Genomic DNA, 24,550 nt, shown 5'->3' on the forward strand with positions numbered 1-24,550 from the left:
TGAACAGTACAAGGGCAGTCATCACAGAAACTTTTGGTTTTGCTCATGCATTATGAACTATAAACAGTCAGTTCAAATATGAATACACATTTGATTTTTATACTTGATTTATATGTGGATACCACATTTCTCTCTTTATTATTTTTAATAAGATGCTGAAGTGGTAGGTAGATACAACATAAAGGTAGAAAACATAGTTTAGTGTTGTAAGAGAGCAAATGTAGATGATCAGGTGTGTGCCTGTAGACTATGTGTTAATCCAAGCTAGACAAGGGCAATAAAACATCCACATATGCAGAAGATTTCTCTCAGAACAGGGTGGGTGAGGTTCTAAGCCTCACCTCTGTTGATCCCCAATTTCTCACCTGATGATCCCCCTGCGACTGTGTAAGATGACTTTTTTTTTTAAAGATGTTTCGGCAAGGAAGTGGAGAAATTGGAACTCATACAGTGCTGATGGGAATGTAAAATGGTGCAGTCACTTTGTGTAGTAATGGCTGTACAACTCTGAATATACTAAAAGCCACTGAATTGTACAGTTTAAATGAATGAGTTACGTGGTATGTGAATGTGAATTATATCCCAATTACGCTGGTAAAAATAATGAGTACTTGCTCCAGAAACAATGCCTGGCTTCCTCTATAGCTCCATCACTAGTGCTGTAATCTTGGACAGATCACTTTCCCCATGCCTGTTTCCTCATCTGCAAAATGGGGAGAATAAAAACTATTTCAGAGGGTTGTAAGAATTCAGTGAATTCCTGCTGCATAAACAGTAAGCCTGCCACATGATGTAAGGTTCTGTTATTAACAAATTGAGCCACCAGAAGGCAAGGGTTGTATCCATTAATCACCATCTCCAGTGTTTGATATATATAATGAAACATTAAAAAAATCTATTCTCCAAGTTTCAGGTCCCGCTGTCCCAAATAGCTAAATTCCAACTGTCTTCCCCAACTTAAACTTCCAATTGTCCCATGATTTTCAGAAACCACTGTTCACTGTCTCTGTATATCAACCCACCCTCGACAACCCAATACATATCAGAACAATTGTCCAAAATAACTCTCTCCTTGAAACAAATCCTACCATTTGCAACAACATGGATGGAGCTGGAGGACATTATGCTCAGTGAAATAAGCCAGGTGGAGAAAGACAAGTGCCAAATGATTTCCCTCATTTGTGGAGTATAATAACAAAGCAAAACTGAAGGAACAAAATAGCAGCAGACTCAGACTCCAAGAAGGGACTAGTGGTTACCAAAGGGGAGGGCGGGTGGGGAGGGAGGGAGAAGGGGATTGAGGGGTATTATGTTTAGTACACATGATGTGGGGGATCACTGGGAGAACAGTGTAGCACAGAGAAGGCAAATAGTGGATCTGTGGCATCTTTCTGCACTCATGGACAGTGACTGCATTTGTGTATGGGTGGGGACTTGATAATACGGGTAAATGTAGTGACCACATAGTTTTTTCATGTGAAACCTTCATAAAAGTGTATATCAATAATACCTTAATAAAAAAAACACAAAAAAGCGAAACTGCAGCCCAAATGGCTTCATCCGTTGGAGCCCCACCTGATTAGTGGAATCTTTCATCTTTTCCACTCCTCATTAAAAGCTTTGCTGATCACTCTGTTAACCAACTAACCAACCAACCAACCAACCAACCAACCAGCTAACTAACTAACTCTCTCCTTTATCATTTGTGATCTCCTAAAGGTCAGTTTACCAGATGTCTGTTGTTTTTGCCTCCCCAGCATCCATGGTCTTGATAACTTCAGTTTTCTTTGTGAAACTCTTTCCTATTGCATTTTATTTTCATGGGACTGCCTATTAAGGTGTCTCTTCTGTCTTCTGGCCAACAGTGGACATGTGACCCTAGTAAGGTCAATAAGACTGTAGAATTTGATGTAACATGGCACAAGGTCCAAAAATGTGCCCATTAAAAAAATTAATTATTTATTTAATTTTGCTATCATTAATGTACAATTATATGAATATTATGGTTACTAGATTCCCATTATCAAGTCCCCCCCATACCCCATTACAGTCACTGTCCATCAGCGTAGTAAGATGCTATAGAGTCACTACTTGTCTTCTCTGTGTTATACTGCCTTCCCCGTGTCCCCCCCACTACATTATACGTGCTAATCCTAATGCCCCTTCTTTTCCCCTTATCCCTCCCTTCCCACCCATCCTCCCTAATCCCTTTCCCTTTGGTAAGTGTTAGTCCTTTCTTGGGTTCTGTGAGTCTTCTGCTGTTTTGTTCCTTCAGTTTTTTCTTCATTCTTATACTCCACAGATAAGTGAAATCATTTGATACTTCTCGTCCATTTGTTTTTATGGTTAAACTCTGAAAAAGCTGTCTATTAGTACTTCAGTGAAAAGGCTTGATATTTTGAACAGGGGAACCTTTTATTGGAAGTCCAGAAATTGGGGTACAGTTGGAAGATGAATATAGGAGAGCAGTAATCATGTAATTCAGTGGGCAGTGAGGGGATATGTGACCAAATATCCTGAGGTACTTCAACTATTAAGAGGAAAATTAGGTCAGATACATGAGGAACTGAAGGGACAAGTGGATGGTGTGAGAGTAGTGGAAATTTAATATTGGTAAGAAAATATGGGTCAAGCATTGGAGCTCAATGGAATTGGGGACTTCAAGGAAGTATGGGGCATTTCAAGGATCTCAAGGTATAGAAAATGGACTAATGGGGGAGAATAAGGGAGTGGGGAAGAAAGTGATTGATTTTGGGATTGCAGTGAGTTTAATATTGTGGACAACAGCGATGGGGTGAATGTTAAGGAAGGCTGCAGCACGATATTGGAGGGATAGTAATCCAAGTATTTGGGGAACAACAGAACGGATCCTGAAATAAGGGGATCAGATGGGACTGGAAATTTCAGAGACTATTGGAGCCAATGTTCAAATAGTAGGGAACTGAAAAGCGGAGTCTGAAAAAGAGGGATTTATTACATCAGAGGTACCATAATTACAGACATTTCCAAGTACAATATATGCAATATTAGAGTGCTGCGTTTTGACATATAACATTCGAGAGTAAACAGATGCAGGTGGGTGAATAACCTGCTAAGGTGGGTTTGGCATTAGGCCTTTTTGGGTCGGAGATGACAAACACTTAGGGATCGGGTGGTTTTCCAGCACGAATTCTTGTCAATGACCGATTCCCCAACCCCTTCGTTTTGGGTCGCATAGCTCTGGAAGGGCTCTGGGCCAGAATGAAGCCACCCTGCAGTTCCCAAAGACAAAGAGAGCCCTCCCGTGGACTCCACCGGAGCCTCAAGGTCTCATCCCGCGCAGCGCATCAGCTATGGGCCTGCGTCCCAGGAACTCTGCAGCAGCGGATACCAAGCCGTCCGGGACGCGACGAGCACTTGGCCTCCTGGCATGACAGCTCCTCCGGCTACGGGCCGCAGCTCGGCTCCGCAGCGACAGCGGCAGCAAAGCCTAAGGCAGGAAATACGCGAAGTCCGGGTCAGCGCAAGCTCCTGGGTGCGCTGCCCGCTACCCTGACAAACGCCGCTCACCTTGTCCTGAGCTCCAGCGGCGTCCGCTGCGCGCTCAGGTTCGCCAGCTCCCGCCCCCCAAGCTCTGACTGCGCCAGCGCGGGGACACAGCTGGATCCTCCTGGGGGCGATGCAGCATCACAGGGCTCCGGCCCAGCCTGGGGCCAGGGCGCCGACCCTCCGCACTGGGCCTTCTCTGGAAGGCCAAAGGCTCAGGTCTGGCTCATCCCTTATAGAACAGAAGGTTGGACTCGCTGCGCGCGCCCCAAACACAAAATGATGGGCTCCCTGCGCATGGCCCTACCTCAAAATCGTAGGGTCCAGGAACATTATCCTAACAATAAACAGGGTTCAACTGCACCCGGAGATTCTAAATGTTGGGTGCTGACTGCCTCCTCCCCTAATCTTCAGGTGCAAACAGGCCTTTCCTTCATTATTAGCAGCTGCTTCGGACGTTCCTACTGATGGACAGTTACACAAAGGTAGCGACAAGCAGGGAAGAAAAAAAGCATCAAAAGCTAGATGAAGGGGGTACAGCGTGTCTCCAAAACACAAAATGACGATCCTCTCATTCCCGCCTCGCGCCCTTCCCCACCCGGTCCCGCCCTGGCCGCTCAGGCAAGCTGTAAATGGATATAGGTGAAGATGCAGGAGGTGATGGAGAAGGCGATGGCCGCGTAGATAAAGATGGAGAGGTGCGGGAAATGGTCGAGATAGCAGCCCTCGTCCAGTGGCGGCGCCTCGTCCTTAGGTGGGGGGCGCGCAGCGGCCTTCGGGGACAGCCCGGCGCGGGCCCCCTGCGCTTTCCCGCCCGCGCGCCGCCCAGCCTTCTTGCCCGCGGCAGACTTGGGCGCGCGGGCAGCGGGGGGCTCTTCCGCGGGAGGCTTGTCAAACAGGCCTTCGGAGTCAGCGTCGGGGTCCCAGGGTTTGCGCTGAAAGAGTTCGTCAGCCATTGGCGAGAAGAGAGGGGTGGCGGGTGTGTGGAGTCTGGCGGTCGCGTCCGCGCCGGGTGCGAGCGCAGTGGGTCGCGGCGGCGGCTTCAGCGGGGTTTCTACCCCTGAGGGGCGGAGCCAGCCGGGCCCCTTTCAGCCAAGGCCCCTCTTTCCCTGGCTCCTCCTTCTGCTGCCAGCCTGTTGCAGAGGTTGGCTCTCCAGGTTTCAGCTCCGGGATCTCCAGGCCTGGCGGCTCGGAAGTCTCCGTGAAACCTGGTTTGTTTCCATGGCAAACTAACGCGCGGGGGTTCGGTGGGTGGGGCGCAGGAGGGCGGGGATGCGAGCAAGGGGCACCCAGGGGCCCGGGGGCGCGAGAACCGGGCTTGGCGAGGAAGAAGCTGAAATGGAGACTGCCAGGATCCCAGATGACCGCGGAGCTTCTCCAGGGATCTCTCTCTCCTTTTAAAATAAATGCTTATTGTGTGTGTCTTTTAAATTTAAAATTTAATGCATGAAAAAAACTAATACAAATTCTTTGTAGAAAATATGAAAGCACTATGAACAAAAACAGTAACAAAATGAAGGTTCCTACAAGCCCAAGGTCCAGAGATAGCACGCATGGTCAACATGTTGGCATTCTTCCCCTCCTCATTTCCCTCTCTCCCTCCATCAACTCCTGTTTCTGTTTATCCTGGGGTTTGTCTTGTGTGCTTCACCCATAAACGCAGGATCCTAGCCTTTTGGGCGTCTCCCAGATGATTAGGAGCAAAGGCCACCTGATCTGAGCCCTCCTCTCACCCCCTCTTGGCATCCATCAGGCCCTTCTCTGGCTTCCACTGGTTCTGCCACAGACTCCTAGGCACCGCCATCTCCTGACACCTCTGTTGCATCCAAGGTTCCAAGGCTGGTTGGTGTTCCCTTGTGGAATGTGGGGAGAACAGCCCTAGGACTTGTTTGGGTCCCAGTGGGTTGGAGGGGTAAGCTGGAAGGCCCTGCCAGTTGCAGCACAACCAACTTAAACTGTCACCAGGGGACTCGTGGCCTCTTGCAAGTGGAAGGGACCAGAGGCAGGGTGCTGGAACAGTGTCACCAGCATGCTGTTTCCCTTCTCTCCATCTTACAGTGTTGTCAAGTATTTCCTGTGGGGCCAGAGCTTACCACATAGTGGTAGGTGGGCAAACTGTGTTTGTTGAATGAGTGGCTGTTGGCAGCCGCAGACTCACAGGGTTGCAGCTTAGCAGCTCCACCTGCAAGAGCTGCTATTTGGTGAGGAGGTGGAGAATATGGGACCCTCTGACACTGTTGTTGGGCATGTAAAAAAGTGTAGTTCTAGTTCCTGTGGAAACTAGAGTTTGGCAGTTGCATGAAAAGTTAAGCATATACTTACCTATGGCCCAGGAATTCCACTCCAGAGAACTGAAAACATATTTTCACAAGAAAACAGGATTGTACATGAATGTCCATAGCATACCAATAATGCTAATAGCCCTGTCTTGCTAATGGGTTTCAGCCCTGGACAAGTTCACTATGGATTCAATGAGACCAAAAAATGACAATGGAACATTCTTGGGGTGAAAAGGTTTATACTCAACTTTATTCCCATGATGGCAGGTCAGTCAATAGAATCCCATCATTCAGAGTGAATCTGCATGCAGCAAGCCGGTCTCTGCCTCTGGGCCTCTCTACCCCTCCAGCTGTCTCTGTCTCTGTCCTCGGTGCTGCCACCACTCCGTCTCTGTCTCTGTCCTTGGCGCTGCCACCACTCCAGCCTCTGCTCTTCTGCAGCCTTGCAGCTGTGTCGCCCAGAGCATTGGGCAGAGCTCTTTATATAGAGTCAATAACAATGTATTGCTCACACGTGTAATGAGCAAGCCAACCAGGGCCAGGAATCCTGGCCATGGAAACTTTCACATTATCCACAAGCCCCAACCTGGAAAGAATGAAATGTCCATCAAATGGTAAACGGATAAACAAAATGAGGTTTATTTGTGCAATTGAGTAATATTCAGCAATAAAAAAGTGAACTACCTATAAATGCTATGACATGGATGAAATTCAAGAACATTATATTAAGTGAAGAAGGCCAGATGCACAAGACCACAGATTGTATGATTCCATTTACGTGAAATGTCCAGAAAAGACAAATTTACTTATGGAAACAGAAAGCAGAAAGCTGGTTGTTTGGGGAGAGGGAGAGGTGCATAATTGCAAAGACGTGCAATGCAACTTTTTAGAGTGATAGAAATGTTCTGCACTTGGAATGTGGTAATGGTTGCACAACTCTTTAAATTTCCTACAATTTATGGATGTGTACAATTAAAGCAGGTAGCTCTTATGGCATATAAATTATACTTCAATAAGACTATTGTTTTTTAAGAAAAAAGCTACACTGAGTTATCATTTTTTCAGATATCAGATAGGATAAAGCCAAATAAATTAAAACATAACTATGTGATTTTATTCACAATTTTGTGGGTCATTTGGGATGGTCTTCTGGTTGGAGTTGATTCAGCTGATCACTATTGAGTTTTGTCATTTGTCTGACATATCAGCTGGAGGTTGGATGATCTAGGATGACCTCATGCCCATGTCTGGAGGTGGGCAAGCTGTTAGTCATCTGACCTAATTCTCTTGCACATGGCTTTTCATCCTCTAGTAGACTAGGGTGGGCTAGTTCACATGGTGGTCTCAGGATTCAGAGCACAGCGGGAAGGTGAGCTATAAAGCATAAAAACTCCAAGTCTCTGCTTGCATTATATTTGCTGTCCCACTGGCCAAAGTGAATCACATGGCCAAATCTGGATTCAAAGCCTGTGCAAAGTCACACTGCAAAGTCATGGGCAGAATTAATGGCCAATTTTTGCAATCTACCACAGAGAAAAAGAGAGTTAAGCAACTCCTCTGTGGCTATATGGCTAGTAAGTTGCAGAGCCAGGATTCTGGTGCTCAGTTTTTACCTACAATGCCATATACTGAATGGCGTTTTCAAGGAATGGTGTTTGAATGTAGTATGTGAGATGGGGAGGGGTTGGATATATAGCCAGAAAGAAAGTGAGACTTTATCCTAAAGACACTAGAAATCCATTGCAAGACTGAAGTCATTTTGGCATTTTAGAAAGCTCACTCTGGCCATAGTATGGAGTCTGGACAAAAGGTGGAGGGGTTGGTGGCAGAGTGACTGCTGAGGACTTTATTGCATTAGCCTAGGTTAGAGGTGAAGAGAGGGTGAAGTGGCAGTGGGGACGAAGAGAAGAGGGTACAGTCAAAGGATATTTTGGAGCTAAAATAGGATTTTGCTGAGCACTGACAAAGGAGGGAAAGGGGTAACTGAAGCTTCCCCAGCAGGTCTGGAGGGAAAATTATGAGTTATTTTGTGGTTATGTTGGCTCTGAGGTCCTTATGGAACATATGGGAATAAATGACCCTTTACCAACAGTATCCCAAGGTGAAAGGTCTAATATAGCAATGTAGATTTGGGGATTATAGGCATGGGGCTAAGGTTGAAGCCATAGGCATAGATGGTATTGCCCAAGAGGGCGGAAAGAGATGAGGCTTTGCAGAGCATCCTGAGGACCACCAGCCTTTACAGGATGGGCTGAAGGAAAGACACAGATGAAAAGTCAGAGGAACTCAGTTTGGGGATAAAGAACTCCAGGGAGTGGTTGAGGTCAAATTCAGCAGAAAAGTTAAAGATGATCTGAGTGGAGAAAATGCCATCTAATTTAGCAATCCAGTCATCAGAGACCTTTGCCAGAGCTTGATGTTTGGGTGGTAGTGGAGATGGGCAATATATCACGGATGGCTGAGATGTGAACAGGAGGTGAGGAAATAGAATATTCTTTTAGGAAGTGAGAACATGTTTCAGACTTGGAACAGAAAGTATGCTCTCCAGTCATTCTGATGCTTTCTACCTGTAAAATATTTGGAAAATCATTTCATCTCTATAGGTCTTGGTTTTCTCCTCTGTAAAATGGGCTTCAGAATATACATAAATTGAATTCTAATAACAATAAAATTAGGTTCAGCATTTCCCTAATGATTGAACACCCCTGGGGATAAATGAGACACTATTAGGTGGCACATGAACGCATTTAAAAAAATGGCTCTGTATTTATTTTGCTGTGTTTCAGAAAAAGATAAAGCCAGCATACTGAATTCAAGATTTCACAGATGTTATTACTGCTTAGAAGTCTAAACATTTCTAAGTGAGTTAAAATTAAAGAAGACCATTAAGTAAAGAAACTGACAGATGTCCCACAGATATGGCAAAAATCAACAAGCCTGATCAGGAAAACCTGAAATTTGGGAAGTGCTGGGACAATGCATGTGCAAATGCTCTTACACTGTATGGTTCTTTAGAAACATGAGTGATTATTATTAAAAAATGGTCTTGCTTCACTGAAGGTAGTGGTGAGTCCCAGGAGAAATGGAGGAGGGGAGTTCAACTCCCCCATAATCTCCACCAGTCACCCATTCTTTGATATGGCGATGTAGATTTTCTCAGTTTTATTTAAAGTGTCATGTGAGGCAAACAGTTTTAAGTCACCCTTATCTCCTTTCAACCAGATTTATTACTTTCAAGTCTCTTTGCTGTTGGAAATCCTGAAGCCACCTCTGCATTGGTCAGTGTCTGGAGCCTCGGTTCTTCCACTGGGCCCCAAGGCCCTGGGCCAAGGAAGTTTTCAAGTTGCAGACCAGAAGGAGAATATGAGAGCATGGGTGTGTAAGGCAGCATGGAAGAGCTGTGTGTGAGGCTGAGACATGGAGAAAGCCACAGCAGGTGGAGTAAGCAGTGGGGGAAGGCTCAGGAGCAGAAGGGAGCCTTCGGCAGGGCCAGGCTAGGACTTGGTGGGGAGCGGCTGGCTAAGTGAGGGGTGAAAGTACAGATGTGCTTAGCCACTGCAGGGGCCCATTGCATACTAAGATGGCATGAGGCTGAACAGCTAAGAAAGTGTCCCTAGGAAGAAACTGTTATCTTCCACCTGGTCCATCTGTACAGAAATGAACATAGGGCAGAACAACTCTTGTCCCAGCCCAGGAGGTCTCCTGGGGCTCTATTTCTCAGAATTGCCAACTCAGTGGGCTCACCTTGGAAGACGCTCGGCCTGTGCCCAGCAATAAACCTGCCCCAGACCAGGGAGCTTGGGGACCCAGACAGCCCTGAAAAGGCATATTCCTGAAGGTCGCCAGCTGGCCTCCCTCTCTGCTTGGTGCCAGAGTATTCCAGGAAAACCCTCGTGAATTCAGGACCGAGAGCCAGAATCCACCAAAGGCCCTGACTGGACAAAGGCTGCCTTGAGCTCCTGCCTCTGGACCTGCCCAGAGCACACATCCCTCTCGGAGGTGAGAGAGCCAGCCTATTCAAGAGGATCTCTGCTCCCGGGCTGATGGCAGGTCTCCATCCACTTAGCGGGATCTGCCTGCAGGAAAAGGTATGCCACCTGCGTGAACACCAACTGGGGATCTGCGTCTGCCAGGCTAAAGGCCAGCTCTGAACAGGCCTCAGTTCAGCGTGGTGGTGATGCCCCTATGGGGAATCCCAGAAGGCAGATACTAATGCTAATACTAGTACGGGTACCAATACCAGTAGCAATACTAATACAGTACTAATACCAATATGAATATCAATACCAATACCAATAGTCACGGCGACCAATTACTGAGCACTGATTGTGTGCTAGGAACTGTGTCCAAAATATCTGCAAAGATGGCCTCAATTTTTATTATGACTCTGTAAGTCAAGCACCAGTATTTTCTCCAGTGTTTAAATGATGAAACTGAGGCTGGAGAGACGCAGGAACTTGTCCAGGATCTGCCACTGGCACTTATGGTGCTAGGGCTCCAATCCAGGCCCCTCTGACCAGAGACACAGGGCTACACCTTGAGCCCTTTCACCCACTCTAGCTGCCCATCCCAGGCCTGCCTATCTCCAAGGACTATGTCCTGCCAGCCTTTCCTGGGCCACATCCTGGGTCTCACCCTGCAGCCAAACAGGACCATTCCCTTTAGAATCTATAAGCAAAGCAACAGTAAGATTCACAAAAGTCCTTTTAGCTCACAGTGCTCATGCCCAACTGAGGAGATAAGCTTTGGTGATGGTGGTGGTAGTGGTTGTGTGTGTGCAGGGGAGTGTGTGTTTGGCAGGGAGAAGGCCTTCCAGGAATCCCTGCTGTTTGGGGTGTAGCTGTTTGTCCTTCTGGAAACCATGACTGCTTTTAAGCTGGCTGCTGGATTCTCTCCTGCCAGCCCCAGATCTATGCTCCGTGTTTTGGATGGTGGCAGGGAAATCAAGCCAGGAATCTCTTCTCATGGGCTCCCACCCACACCCACAGGAGATGGGAAATCTCAAAGTGTATTGTGGTCCCCACACGGGGATGTACTTGGATCAGGAGAGGGTGAGAGGCTGAATCAACTGTGGAATGTATCATGGCACTTTCAGCTCACAGCTGGGACTGCTGGTGCCATGCCCCATCCTGAGATGCTTCAGGGGCTCATGCCCAACTCCAGTCATCCCCGTGCCATGCCCAGGCCCCTACTGAGAGTGGAGGGCAACGATGGTTGCTGAGTAGAGCTAGCGAAGGGGAGGCTGTATGGAGACTGGAGCTCCAGGGGGCCAGGAAGCAGCCAGGAACCTCTTTCCAGGAGATGTGGGGAGGCACTTGGGAGGTAGGTAAGACCCATGTGGGCAGAGGCTCTAAACCTCTTTGCTCCCTCCACCCAGTTCTATGCATGTTTCATTGTCCCATCAGATTTCACTTACAAAACACAAAGTCAAATATAATTATTTAGAATTTCAAGACAGTGACCACAAACATTAAACCTCAAGTTGGGGCCATGTGCAGCTCTACCAGTTGCACACCCATGAAGCTGGCCCTACTCACACCCTACCCCAGGCCTAACTTAGGACTTGGGCACTGATGAGTTCTTCACCATCATCACTGAGCTCCTGTATCGAGTTATTAACCCCAGTGGGTTTTCTCATACTAGACAGAATTTAGAGCTTTCAGCTCTCAGCTTCACTCCATGGCCTAGTAAGCAGTATTTAATGACCAAGGTTGTGCCCCTAAAGACTCTTTTTAACATGTAGATCCTGGGGTTCTTCTTAAGCCTTGTGCTCTCAACAGCTCATCACAGCCTGTAGTTTGTGGATGTCTCATCTAGCAAGAAAGGCAGGATCTGAAGGAAAGAGAGAACCCCCAGGTCCCTGGGCAGTGGCATGGCCTGGGGAGACAGGATGGAGTCAAGGGACTCCCTTGGTCAAGCACTTGTCTTACTCTGTCTCATTGCTCCATTCATTTCCTATGAACGACCCTGAGTTCCATATACTCAAAGACTGTGGAAGATACGGGGTCCTGGCCCCAAACCCTGCCATAGAGAAACTTCTATTGTATGATGGGTTGTTCTAAATATTCTTAAGACCAGCCAAAGACAGCTCCAGGGCCAAAGACGACTTGCCCTGCTACCCCCAAGGATCCTCTCCTTCAAACCAGGACTTTCCAAGTACTTTTCCATCTTTCCAATCTATAGTAAATTGTCAACACAAATACACCCTTGAAGTGTTTGAGTGAGAAAAGAGTTGTACGAGACTGTGGATTGGTCAGTAGGAGCTACTGGATGAACTAGGAGACACACAGGACGTTCTTGAGTTCACTCCAGCTCAGTGACAGAAATGGCTGTGTTGATGTCCTAGGCTGGGGTACAGGCCCTGGACTTAGAGCTAAGGTTAGCGCTGGCTGTGTTACTTTGGGCCAAACCTTTCTCTTCAGAGGGTCTCAGTTCCCCACTACCAAGTGAAGGAATTAATAGTTCTATATCAGGTGAGGTGAGATTAGTCCATTTCAACATTGTCAGTGCTGAGAAAACTGGTACCACCTCTAAGGGAAGCAATTTAACAAGACATAGAAAGTCATGAGGGTATTCATGTCTTTTGATACAGTCTTCTCACTCCTTAGTATTGATTTCAAGGCAATGATCTAAGGATACAAGCTTGCTGTAAAAAGACGTGTATTGCAGTACTTATGGTAAAACGTTGGAAGCAAACTCAATGTTGGAACAAGAGTAGGATAGTTAATTAAGTGTTGGTGCATCCATTGTACGGAATCATGTGTAGTCATCACAGAGAATTATTTTGAAAACTCTTAAGCAGCTTGAGAGATGCCTGTGATGATCTAGTTCAAAGTAAAAAAAAATCAAGATTTAAAACCACATGTGCTAGGATGACAGCTAGATGAAAATGTGTTTCGACAGAGAAAGGCTGGAATTGGAAGGGTAGAGATGGTCATTTTAAAAATTTGTTTGGGCAGTAAGATCGTGGGGCATCTTCTTTCACATTTTTCCAGATGTTGTGTACCATTGTTATATTATTTTTTGTCAACAAAAGCAATTAATAGATGAGTAAATCTAAGTAATGGTCCCAAGGGCCACTTTCAGGATTAATAATACCCTGCAATGTTCTAATTGGTGCCCACACAGACTGAGGACCTTACCCAACTGTCTGGATGGCCCTGCATTGCCTAGCAACCACCAGCTCCATAGCAGTTGCTAGGCAACCAGGGAGAGTGCCAGAATTTCTCATAGCCCACCATCCATACTACTGCCAGTCTCTTCCCTTCAAATTCTCTCCTTAGTGTCATTCTCTGTTCTAGGTGTTCCTTGTCCTCTCCTGCTCTCCCTCCAGGTCCTCCAAGTGCCTGGGGCTAACCTGCCAGCAGCACTCAAAGGGCCCCCACAGTCACAGAGCCCACTACGGCACAGGTGACCGCCGGTTCCAAAGGACCCTCTTTCCCTGTTCCAGGATTAGGGTCTGTACCAGAATATGTGTGTGGTTTAAAGCCTGTAGGTATCTTTTCACTGAGACAAGTATTGCCTACAGCCTCCAGAGGCCCCCGGCCCTGGCAAATTCTTCCCCCCTTAGGGAGTAATTCGAGAAGGGCACTGAGATCAGCCCCAGGCTCCCAGACAGCAGCAGAGTGTCCGACCCAAAAGAAACATTAAATTCACAACCCTTGAATTAATTCTTTGATGGGGGCCACATGGACATCTCCCTGTTCTAAGGAGCTTACCTTAAAGAGAAAGAAAATTCATCTTTGGATTCATCTGAATACAGTGATCCTGGGGAACCCCCAGCTTCCCACCTGTGTTCAGAGTGATCCGTGCTGCCCTGCACTTCTCATTCCCATCCCCCTAGAGTGTTGCTCTACCATCCATCCTGAGGAAGTCACCTTCCACCTCTACCTGATCCCCACTGACTGCTCCATTCAGAGGGGGAGCCAGAAAGGCCAGACCAGGTGGGCTGATGGCAAACATGAAATGCAGGCAGAGGGCCCCCTAGACAGGTCCTTCCCTGGAGTGGCCTTTTATAAGTGAGAACAGAGATGTTGTTGGGGGTTGGGTTTGTTCTCCGTTCTTGTCTCTGCTGCAACAAAGAATTGAAGGGCAAAGACACAGTGGTGAAGCACAATCAAAGTTGTATTTGAGTATGCTCCAAGGGAGGAGGCCAGAGTCAAGGCAGACAGAGGCAGGTTTATTTGAATAAAGCAGAGAGTTAGGGGAAGCTCATTGAACTCCTGCTGAGCATTAGGCAAATCCCTTGCCAACTCCTGAAGCCGGGGTCACCTGGCGTCCAGGGTCTGTTTGAATCTTCACAGTGTGGGAACTAAATTCTTACCACCCCAGGATTTGGGGGAGCTGCAGAGCACTGGATGGAGTGAGATTATGTTCTGAGATCTTCCCAAAGGCAAAGACAGAAGATTTTCAGGTGAGCTACTAAAGAGCACGATGGTACAGCTGCAGTCCTGTCTGGGTCACCCAGACAATGGGAATTTGCAAGCCTCAGATCAGAGCTCTTAGCAGGCCCTCCCTACTTACCTGGAGTTGAACAGAACAAAGGGGAGTAAGGGAAACCTCAGAAAGGAGGTGCGCTTAGGGGTTTGGGGTCTGGGGTTTTATAGGGCTTTTTTTGGGTAAGGGCCAGCATAAGGCATGATATAAACAAGTGATTCATAATTCCTTTGAAGTTTTGTCTTAAGAATAGGGTTATTTAGGTGACTGTGTTGGTCCTGATCTCAGCATTCTTTGTCCACATAGGTTTATTTACAGTTCAAAGGTCTTTTTCCTGCCCTGGTTACAAAGTTACTTGATTAAGGGGATGGAAGATGAGGAAGAAGACCATATAGGTTAAATTAAAGAATAAGCTAGGCCTTTTCTGGCAGGCTAAGTAGATTTTACAATGGCGTGATCTAACTGGTACAATGAAGACATGGGCTGCACTGATACTTTGCTTTATCTGGGGAATATCCGGACGTTCCAAGACATTCCTGGCCTTTGAACTTGAACTAATCAACTCATTAACTCTGCCAGTCCTTTCTGGCTCTTTGGTTTTATCTGGTTAACTCTTTGAGTCTCTTTTATTCTCACTCCACCCACTCAGATCTATTTTTCTGCCTAACAGTGTGAGTGAAAGAATATACCCTGTGCTCAGCTATGGACTGGCTTCCTGGGATGGTTCCTAGATTACCTGGGATACGCAGATCACTGGGTCCTAGATTACCTTCTGCCAACCTACCTGCAAATCAAAAGTATCAGTGATATTTCCAATGTTTATGATCTGAGATTCTGAAGGATTGTACATGTCTTCTGAGAACCCAAGGAGGTGGGAAGAGAGCCAGGTAAAGGGCAGGCCCTCTTTTTGAGGTTGGGATGATGGCTAACCTGATTGTAAGCCAAAGAACTCCTAGGGTAAAGGGTATTTACTGTGCAAGAGTGAGAGGCTTGAAGGATGTGACACATTGTATTTTCCAAAGATGGCTGTACCTATATATATATATATATATATCCCATCCTACATGCTCTTCCTCAAATGTCACCAACTGAGAGGTGGGCTCTATTTCCCTTCCCTTGAATCTGAGCTGCAGAGGGTGGGGGCGGGCGGTTGTGATTGCTCTGATCTTCAGAATATGATGGAAGAGATGGTATGTGACTTCCAAGGCTGGGTCATAAAAGGATACAGCTTCTGCTTCTCTCCAGCCAGCAGCCCCAGCCTAAGATCTCAGCCCTTCCAAATTTTTAGTGTCTTGAGCAAAATATATATGGTCATTTTTTAAGCCACTAGGGTTGAGGATGCTATGCTAGGTAGCCATAATACCTATTATAAGTGAGAACTCACTTATAAGAAGAGTGGGCAACTAGAATTAAGGAAGAGCATGGCCACATGAGAAATTAGGCAGAAGACTCAGTTGGAAACGGAGAGAAGTCACGCAGCGAGGAGGGCCACCTGAGCCCTGGGCTGTTTAGCAGTATGATCTTCCCAACTAGAGGACAGCAGCCTCCAGCACAGATGAGGCTCTTCTGTCTCTTATAGACACCAACAATTCTGTCTATTGGTGCTGGGTCTGACTGCTGAGAAGACATGTCAGTCACCACATTCAGTGTTGACTTGGTGTGATCCACAGGACTTTGCTGAGCTGGCACAAGAGTATCATTGTACACGTGGTTCAAAACCAAATCACTCCCACAGAAAGAGGTGAGGGCTCTCTACCTGCAGCAGAATGTTCAAAGTCACAGCTGCCCAGAGGTGAGATGAGCTTGCTCAGAGGTTAGTGGGCTTCCCATCACTTGAAATGTTCAGGGATGGGATGGCCATCCCTGTATGTGGTAGCATTTTACAGCTTTGCTCAAGATAACTTGACATACAATGAACTTTACATATTTAATGTGCAAAGTTGATGTGCTGCCATGTGTATAGATCTGCAAAACCATCACCACAATCATGATAGTCAACATATCCACCATCCGCCAGATTTTCTTGTGCCCTTGGAAATCCCTCCTTCCTATCCCTCCCCATGGCCCCTTCATTCATCTCTTACTGCAGGTTTGTTTGCAATTCCTAGATTCTTATGTCAATGGGATCACGCTGTGGTTACTTACTTTGGCTGCTTTCCCTCCACATCATTATTTGAAGATGCATCAATGTTGTTATGGCGTTTAGTTGTTACGGCTTTTGCCCTTTTTATTGTTGGGCAGCATTCCATCATCTGGGTATACCACAACTTGTCTCTCTATTTATCTGTTAATGGGTATTTGGGTTGTTTCCAAGTTTTGGCTATTACAAATTAAATGTCTATGAATATTTGTGTACGAATCTTTATATGGACATGTGTTTTCATTTCTGTAGGGTAAGCATCTGGGAGTAGAATGGGTTCCAGCACCTGAGAACCTAATGGGAAAGGGTATCAGGGTGTGTGGGCCTCACTGGAAGGATGCAGACCCTCCATTAAGTCCCCTTCCTCATCACGGTACAATACCTCACTCTGCTTTTTCAGCTGTGGCTGATATTCCTGAACCATCTGTCTGGTTCAGCCTCTGCAGAGACGAAATATTTTAGCCTTTGGAAGGATAAGGGAGCAGCAGTGGCCCCTGCTGTGTGTGTGGGCGTGGGAGTGGGGGAGATCTGGGTGCCTACCTGCTTCTAATACAGACTTTCAACAAACCCTGCCACCTTCAGCTTCCCATGCTTCAGACTTCAGAGGGACTCAGAGCTACAGTTGCCCTCTTTCCAGGGTTCTGCAGTACAAATAGGCTTCTTTTGAACTCTGCAGGCTTAAGTTTTCATCTTTCCCTGAATGATGAAGTTGTAGTCATCTGCTTTCTGCCTTCTAAAGTTTTTGTTGACATCTCTCATTTGTTCTTGTATTTTCTCCAGTTCTCAATTCTTCTGGGATTGTACTTGTTCTGTTACTTCACAGATGTTTTAGGGGGATGTCAGGATGGAAAGGAGATAACTGTGTATATAATATCCATATTTAACTGGAAGTCACTGCTGATTTCGATAGTATAAATAATGTATATGCATGCATCATTCAATTTATTGAGTGCTTTCAGGTGCCAGCTATCCTCTAGGCACTTGAGATGCATCACTGATTTATGCTTTGAAAAACAAACAATTAGGGAAGGTAGGGAGGACTGGGAGTATGGGGCTGGGATATATATTGTAATATTAGAAAGGATGGTGAGGATAGGCCAGATTGAGAATGTGAGATCTGAGTAAAACCTTGGAGGAGATGAGGGAGTTAGCTACATAGTTATGGGGGGAAGATGAAAGCAGGCAGATAAAGTAGTCAGGAGAAAAGCCCTAAGTGGAGGCATGTCTGGCAAGAATAGGTTGGGGGGAATTGGAGAGGTTTGGAGAAGGGCAGTAAATCTTATATACTTGATTCTATTTTTTTAAGACAGTCAGAAATTCTCTGTTTTGTATAAAGAAAAAGCGTTATTCATGATACTTGTTAAAATGGTAAAGCAGACTTTATTCAGGACTATCGTGATAGGTATAGAGACTACTGTTATGGCTTTTGCAGGAGGGGAGAGAGAATGGGCTCACTTCCAAATACAAAGAAACTTGGAGATTTATAGCCAAGGAACAGAGTGGGGTGGGGAGGGGTGGTGGTTGAGGGGTTGGCATGGGCAGGGGGTTGGTGGGAGGGGGGTGTTTGTCCATAGGTAGAAAACTACTAAGAGGGTAACATCATTCTTTGCTAAGCTGACCTAATCAGATTCTTGCTGAAGGCAGGCTGCAGTGACCAGACATCACTTGGGGGACGTGGGGGGATGTGAAATTTGATTGGATATCGGGGGTGATCAGATATTGAGGGTGGGGGATTCTGGCTAACCTGATTTAGCAGGATTCCTGCTAAAACTACACAATGCAAAGAAAGACATGGAAGCCCAGAGGTCAAGGCCTCGTTGGGAAGAGGTTCAGAGGAGCCTGAGTAAAACTGGGTCAAGGAGAGGCAGTGTGTACATAAATGTATGTGCTTATAGAAATTGGAAATAAGTGTGGAAGGAGACACATAAGGTTGTTATCAGAATTCCTGTGTTCGTAGGCATCCATAGCAGTACTACAAACAGCAAGGATGCCTGTGGGCAAAGGGCTGGCTGAAATGTCACCTCCTCCGGAGAGTCCTCCCTGAGCATCCCAACTGAAGCTGTGCACTGAAAACCCCTGCCCCCAGCTATCACACTCCCCAATTTTTATTTTCTTGAAAGCACCTAACAGTACCTGAAATTATATTCTAGTGGCAAGATAAGAAATCTGTACATAACACATTTATAAGATAATTTCTGTAGCTTCTGTTATCATTAGCACCAAAGAACAACCTCAGGGACAAGGAAGGCAAGGTTTGCTGACTGCCTGCTTGACGTTTACTCACCTGAGTAGCTGTGTACCAGCCCTACACCAACTAACAACCTCACACACATTGGCCCGTGTCATCCTTAAACAACCCTTTGAGGAAAGCACTATTATCCCCTTCTTATAGATCTGATAACCGAGGTTCAGCGAGGTCAAGTTTAGACTTTTCCAAGATCGCTTATCTGGTGGGTAGTTAGGATTCGATTCTCAGCCCGCTCCCTTTCCCTCAGAATCCCAGCCATAGCTGTTAGAATCGGGGTGCAAAGCAGACAGGCATCAGTTTTTCCCTTCTCCTCTCCCAACCGTGTTCTCTTACGGCTTTTCTGAGACTCGCCCGACTTCGCAGCTGGCTGTCATGGAAACGGCTCCAGATTTGGGAACAGTTTTCAGAAGCTTCGCCAACAACAGGCCGCGACAGGCTGGGGGCAGGGTGTGTTGGCGGGGAGCTCCGTGGAAGGGGCCCAGCGGCTGTCGCCGAGCTCCTCCCCGCGCCACCATGCAGGTCCCTCTGGCTTCCCGCGCACCCCCCGTGCCCCGGCACCCGCCCGGGGCCAGCCCGCGTCCCGGCCCTCGAGGACCGAGCGCCGCCGCTCGGGGTTTGCCGGGACATAGCCGGCAGGGGGCGCGAGCCGGCCTTGCACGACGTGGGGGTGAAAGCCCGGCTGGACGCGCGCCCCAGGGAGACGCTAAGGGCCCTGCGGCCTGGCGGCTCCCCGTCCCCCGCCGCGCTCTCCGCTGCCAGGAGAGTCATTCTCGAACTCGGCACACATACAGCTCGCCGAGGCCTCCGAGCATGTCGGGAGAGGGCAGGTGGGTGGGCACACAAATAGGTGAGGCGTTAGACTTCGGTGGTTTGTGTTTGGGGGTATTCGCTACCGTGATTTGGGGGAACAGCATTCCGTGTCTAGATATCGGTCTCTGTACTTGTCTGTCCTTTGTTCTCCCAGGAGAGAAGAATCAACTACCATCACCAGAATAAGGTGCAGTTTGCCCCGGGACATGTCCGCTCACTTTATTTGGGGTTGCTGCTGCATCGTATATTTTTGTGCACTCAAATGTTTTGTGAGTTGGGGAATGTCCTTGCATCACCCAACGTGTTTGTTGGTCCGCGTGGAACAGGGTGTGTGGGGGTAGCCTTAGAGGTAGCCTCAAGAACCGTAGCCCCTTTGATGGCAGGGCCTAGGGTTGTGAGCTTGGGGACCGTGGACAGTAGAGACCCCTTTGGCCGCTCGCTCTCGGTCTTTGCGTCCCTTTGTGTTCCTGCGCAGTCTTTGCATCCCTTTGTGTTCCTGCACTGTCTGCAAGTCTGTGGCAGGGATGAGCCAGACCTGGGCGGTTCAGAGAGGACCCCGCAGGGAAGGTCGGCGCTCTGGTCCTGGTCTGGGCTGGAGCCCTGTGATGATGCCCCCAGGAGGAGGCAGCTGTGTCCCTACGCTGGCGCAGAGCTTGGAGAGCCAGAGTGCCACGGACGCTGCTGGAGCGCAGGACACAGTGCGTGGAGTTTGTCTGGGTAGAGGGACGCAACCCCAGGAGCTTGAGCTGACTTGGACTGTATGCTCTAGGCTTTGTTGCCACCGCAAGCCGGGCCTTGAGGAGCTGTCCTGCCAGGAGGCCACGTTCCATATGTGTCCTGGATGGCATGGGACCCACAACTGCAGACCTCTCGGCATGCAGGCCCGTAGCTGGAGTGCTGCGCAGAATGCAGGGCGTGGGTGGGGTCCGCCGGAGGGTTGTCATCCGGGACTGTGGAGGCAAGCTTGTACTGTGGGGAGAAACCTGGAGGCTTAGACACTGAAATTCGAGAGATCTCTGTTCAGTGCAAAAATAGCTAAGGTGCAAGGTGGTGTTTCCGCTGCAGGAGGCCATGGGAGGGGAAAAGAGGTCAATAGCGCAGAGGGGAAGAGGATCGGCGGCTTTTATGGAAGCAGTGGGGACAGGTGGGAGGAGTAGGGGTGGGGGATAATTTATACAACTTTTTGAAGAGTGTCCTCACTTGAGAACTCATTCATTGCTTAAATCAAGCAAACATTGGTTGAATCTGCCCTGTGCCTACGGGCCGAAGTAGTGGGGATGTCGTCTCGGGTTTTGCCTAAGGAGGGTGTGGGTGGAGGGGACTACTAATGGATCACCTTATTAGCTAATTGTGCTGGGAGGAATTGTTAAGGGATGCATGTGAGGCAGCTATATCAGAGGCTGGAGGCTTTGTGGATATTGCCAGGATTGTATCCCAATGGCACTGTATAGTGTATAAATCGTCTTGGAGCAGGAGCAATAAAGCTCTTTTCTCTGCACATAGATCAGCTCTGAGCTCTTTTTGCATTCCCAGGGACTGAAGATGCCCACTTAGGGAGGACTGAGGACCTACCTTTGAGCAAAGACAGGGATCTAGGTGCTGGTCAGACCATGCCTCCCAACAGATTGCCTGGTCTATTCAGAAAGGGCCTAGGTGCCCCTGGGAGCAAAGGCTACTGAAAAAATTCTAGGACATGGCTGCTCACACTCAGGCTTTAAGCAGTAGTGCCCAGCCTCGCAGGACCAGAGTCCTTCCAATTAGCCCTTCTCTTTCTATTGACCTATCAGTGTCTAGGCTCATACTTTCATGCCCCTTCTTGCCTCTTTTCTCCTAACAGCAGGCCTTCTCCTGCCTTCCCAGTGGTCTATTCTTGTCTTTCCATTAGAACTCAAAAGCTCCCTGGGCTGCCCCTCCGCATTGACTCACAGTTCAACACATCTCTAAATTCTAACATCTCCCCCATATTCCTCAACCTTAGCGTCCCTGTCTACCCAGCATTCTGCCTTGCTGTCCCCAATTTAAGAATGCTGTTTCATAATATGCAAAGGCCTGCTGACCCCTAATAATAGGGTGGTGGGGAGGTCATGCTCTGATAGTGCCCCATTTGGGGCCCAGATAACCAGGAGTCAATAGGACCCAGTGTTGATGTTATAAGGAGAAGCTGGATATACTGCATTTGTTGAGAGGGAGTAGAGATTTAAGGGACACCAGAAAGGCATTAAATTCATTAAGTTCCTGTCTTATTCCAAAAGAGACTGAAAGCAGTGTTTTTTGTAGGATTCTTGGTTGCAAACAACAGAAAAGACATTGGAACTAAAGCAAAAAAAGGAAACTATAAGGAAGCAGAATGTCTCATAGGATACAAGGGTTCAGATGGATCATGGCTTTGGCAACTCTGGAAGCAGCAACTGGAAGCCTGGGCATTCCAGGTCATGTACGGTCTCCATCCCTCTTCCCTGCTTCTCTCTCCCATCTGCTTCAGTTTCTTTCCTACTACAACCTGGCTTTCTCTATTATTGCCAGTAACTAGCCCCTGCTAACTTCCCTGTGGCTCATCTGCTGGGGCTAGGAAGAGAGGGTCAGTTGTACAAGCATGGCTATTTCTGCTACAGTTTAGCCTGGCTGTGGTGGGGGTGGGGGCTTTCTGAAAAAGGGAGGGCTGAGCAGGCATCCCACGGAGTGTCCATTACACTCCTCTCCCACAGGGCTGCCCATGACACCAGGACACACACATACACCATCACAGCATACACAGAGATTACATACCCCAACTTCACAGCCCAGCTTTCCCTCCCTCATCCATGGTATTTCAAGGATACCTGGGCCTAACACAATCTATCTTTGTTATTTGAAACGACAAATAGGTCCTGCCTATGCTGAAGGGACCCAGTCCCCAAACATGCCTGCACCTTCAAGCAGAGGTGAGGGCGGCTCCTCTGAAGGAATGGGCAGTCCCACCATAACTGTCCTGATAAGTGGTTAATCTTGGAGTATCTGGACCTCTCCCCTGTGGGATATGTGGGTCTGGTCCCCACACCAAAGCCATTTTTGTCAGACTTTGGTCAAGTACATTGGCACAGGTGATCACAAGTGGAGCAGAATACAGATCTTGAAGACAGCTCTGCTTTTACCAGCTGGCTACATCCCACCAGTTTAAAAAAATTAGGATTTATTGGAATTCAGTGGGTGCCATAGGGAATTTAAGAAAATAATTTCAGGCCCAGAAAGAGGAACAGAAGCCTATGTGGGCAGCTAGAGTCTGTCTGACAGTAAGAATGACCTACTTCCAAATTTATGTTCTCAGCTCCACGGTGGCAATCACAAACACGTCTGGGGAATTTCCATGTCTAGAATGACAGTGAGCCATTTATCAGACAGGCACCTGCGTGGTAGGTAGGAGGGCGGGCTATGGAGCCAGCTTAGCAGGGGCTGAATCCCAACTCTACCACTCGCTCTCTGTGAGACTTTAGGGATGTTCCTTAACATCTCTCTGCCTCAGTTTCTTTGTAAGATGAGGATCATAGGAGTCTCCATCATAGGGTTTGTGATGGTTAATTGTATGTATCGACTTGACTGGGCCACAGTGTCCAGATATTTGGTTAAACATCATTGTGGCTATTTCTGGGAGGGTGTTTTTGGATGAGATGAACATTTCAATGAATGGACTTTGAATAAAGCAGATTGCCCTCCACCAGCCTCATCCGATCTGTTGAAGGTCTGACTAGAACAAAAGACTGAGCAGGAGGGAATTCTTGCAGCAGATAGCTTTCTTTCTGAGTTGCACTGCAGTTTCAACAGGCTCTTCGCTGGGTCTCTAGCCCGACCCTGCAGATTTTGGATATGCCAACCTCCATAATCAAGTTCCTTCAAGTCAATCTCTCCCTATAACACATCCTATGGGTTCTTCTTCTCTGAAGAACCCTGAAAAATACAGAGTTGTCCTTGGGTTTAATGATTTCCACATATAACACTTTTAGAGCAGGGGGGGGACAGTGGCTGCACCAGCAGACTGTAACTTCAGTGTTCGCACATGTCTGGGTTCAGCTTCAAGGATGCCTTTGAATACATCCTTGGGCTATTGAAAATACCCTCGGACCCTCAGCAAGGGAGTGAGCATTGTGTGAGTTTCCCCAAAGGTCAGGCACTCTAGCGATGGCACGGGAGGAAGTGGGAAGCTGCCCCCAGACACCCTGCCTGCCATGACCCTACTGTTGTCACAGCACCAGCTGGGGAGCTAAAACCTGGAGGACAGGGCCTTGGGGAGGCCTTGAGCTGTCAGGCTCCACCGGCAGCTTCCTGGGGGAGAGGATCAGAGCTTCTCTAGGGGAATCTGGACTTTACCTTGAGAATGGCACATACTAGAATCAATGAATGGATGCTGGTACGTGCAAGGGGATGCCGGAGCAAGGTGACAGAAGTGAATAGTTTTGTCCTGAGAGTATTCTCTCATGCTTCTGGGGACTTACAATAGGGCACTAGCCATTTGGAGAAGAAACAAGGTCTAAGACAAATATGGAGTATATATTTTTTCTTTTAAAAAATAGCTGAGGACATCAAATCTAGAATCAAGTCATATACCTGCCACATTCAGCAGAAAACTGCTGACACAGGCTGCTGATCTGGCTTCTGTTCAAATCAGCAAGATCATTGTGCAAGCTTTCTTGTTATTAAAGTCATGGAGAGCCAGCGTTTTGGGTTCAGAGTCCTAACAGTTGCATGCTTTCTGCACAAGCTTATCTATCTTACTTGGGACCAGAAAGCAGCCACAGTTACCAAGATCTTAGAAGAGAGCAGCCTTCTCAGGATGTATGGGTGTCCCGCTAGGCTCCACTTCCATTACCAGACAGCTCTAAGAGCTGGGACACAAAAGTTTGGGAGCACTCTCCTCTCCAGAGGATGATCCTGACAGCCAGCCAGCTCTATTGAACAAGTTAGTAGTGTGGCCTGAGCCAGAAAGTCAATGGGTCCCTCTGCACCTGCTTATGCAGCACCTGGTATTGAGGCCACAGGTGTGGGCCCTTCCCTTTTCACGTTTTTTGGTATTTGTGCACTAACCCTATTGAATCCTCTTTCGGGGTAGTTGTGGGAGGTTGAAGAGATACTCACCTATCT

The 24,550-nt window shown here is 47.6% G+C and overlaps 2 protein-coding genes across 2 annotated transcripts in view; one reads left to right on the forward strand and one right to left on the reverse strand.

Moving 5' to 3' along the window:
* The window catches only part of RABEP1 (rabaptin, RAB GTPase binding effector protein 1), a 278,399-nt gene that overhangs the window by 233,791 nt on the left and 20,058 nt on the right, over positions 1-24,550 (forward strand). The gene's annotated exons all lie outside the window — the stretch shown is intronic.
* LOC118917837 (uncharacterized) lies at positions 2,281-4,664 on the reverse strand. The gene is made up of 2 exons (XM_036896091.2): positions 3,550-4,664; positions 2,281-3,469 (listed from the first exon to the last, which is right to left on the reverse strand). Exon 1 carries the CDS (start codon positions 4,479-4,481, stop codon positions 4,143-4,145), a length of 339 nt encoding a protein of 112 aa, XP_036751986.2. The 5' UTR covers positions 4,482-4,664; the 3' UTR covers positions 2,281-3,469; positions 3,550-4,142.

The sequence above is a fragment of the Manis pentadactyla genome, chromosome 4 (genome assembly GCF_030020395.1).
Source record: "Manis pentadactyla isolate mManPen7 chromosome 4, mManPen7.hap1, whole genome shotgun sequence".
In the NCBI taxonomy this organism is placed as follows: Eukaryota; Metazoa; Chordata; class Mammalia; order Pholidota; family Manidae; genus Manis; species Manis pentadactyla.

Excerpts from the sequence above, each read along its gene's own strand:
- LOC118917837 (XM_036896091.2), bottom strand. The coding sequence starts at position 4,481 with ATGGCTGACGAACTCTTTCAGCGCAAACCCTGGGACCCCGACGCTGAC.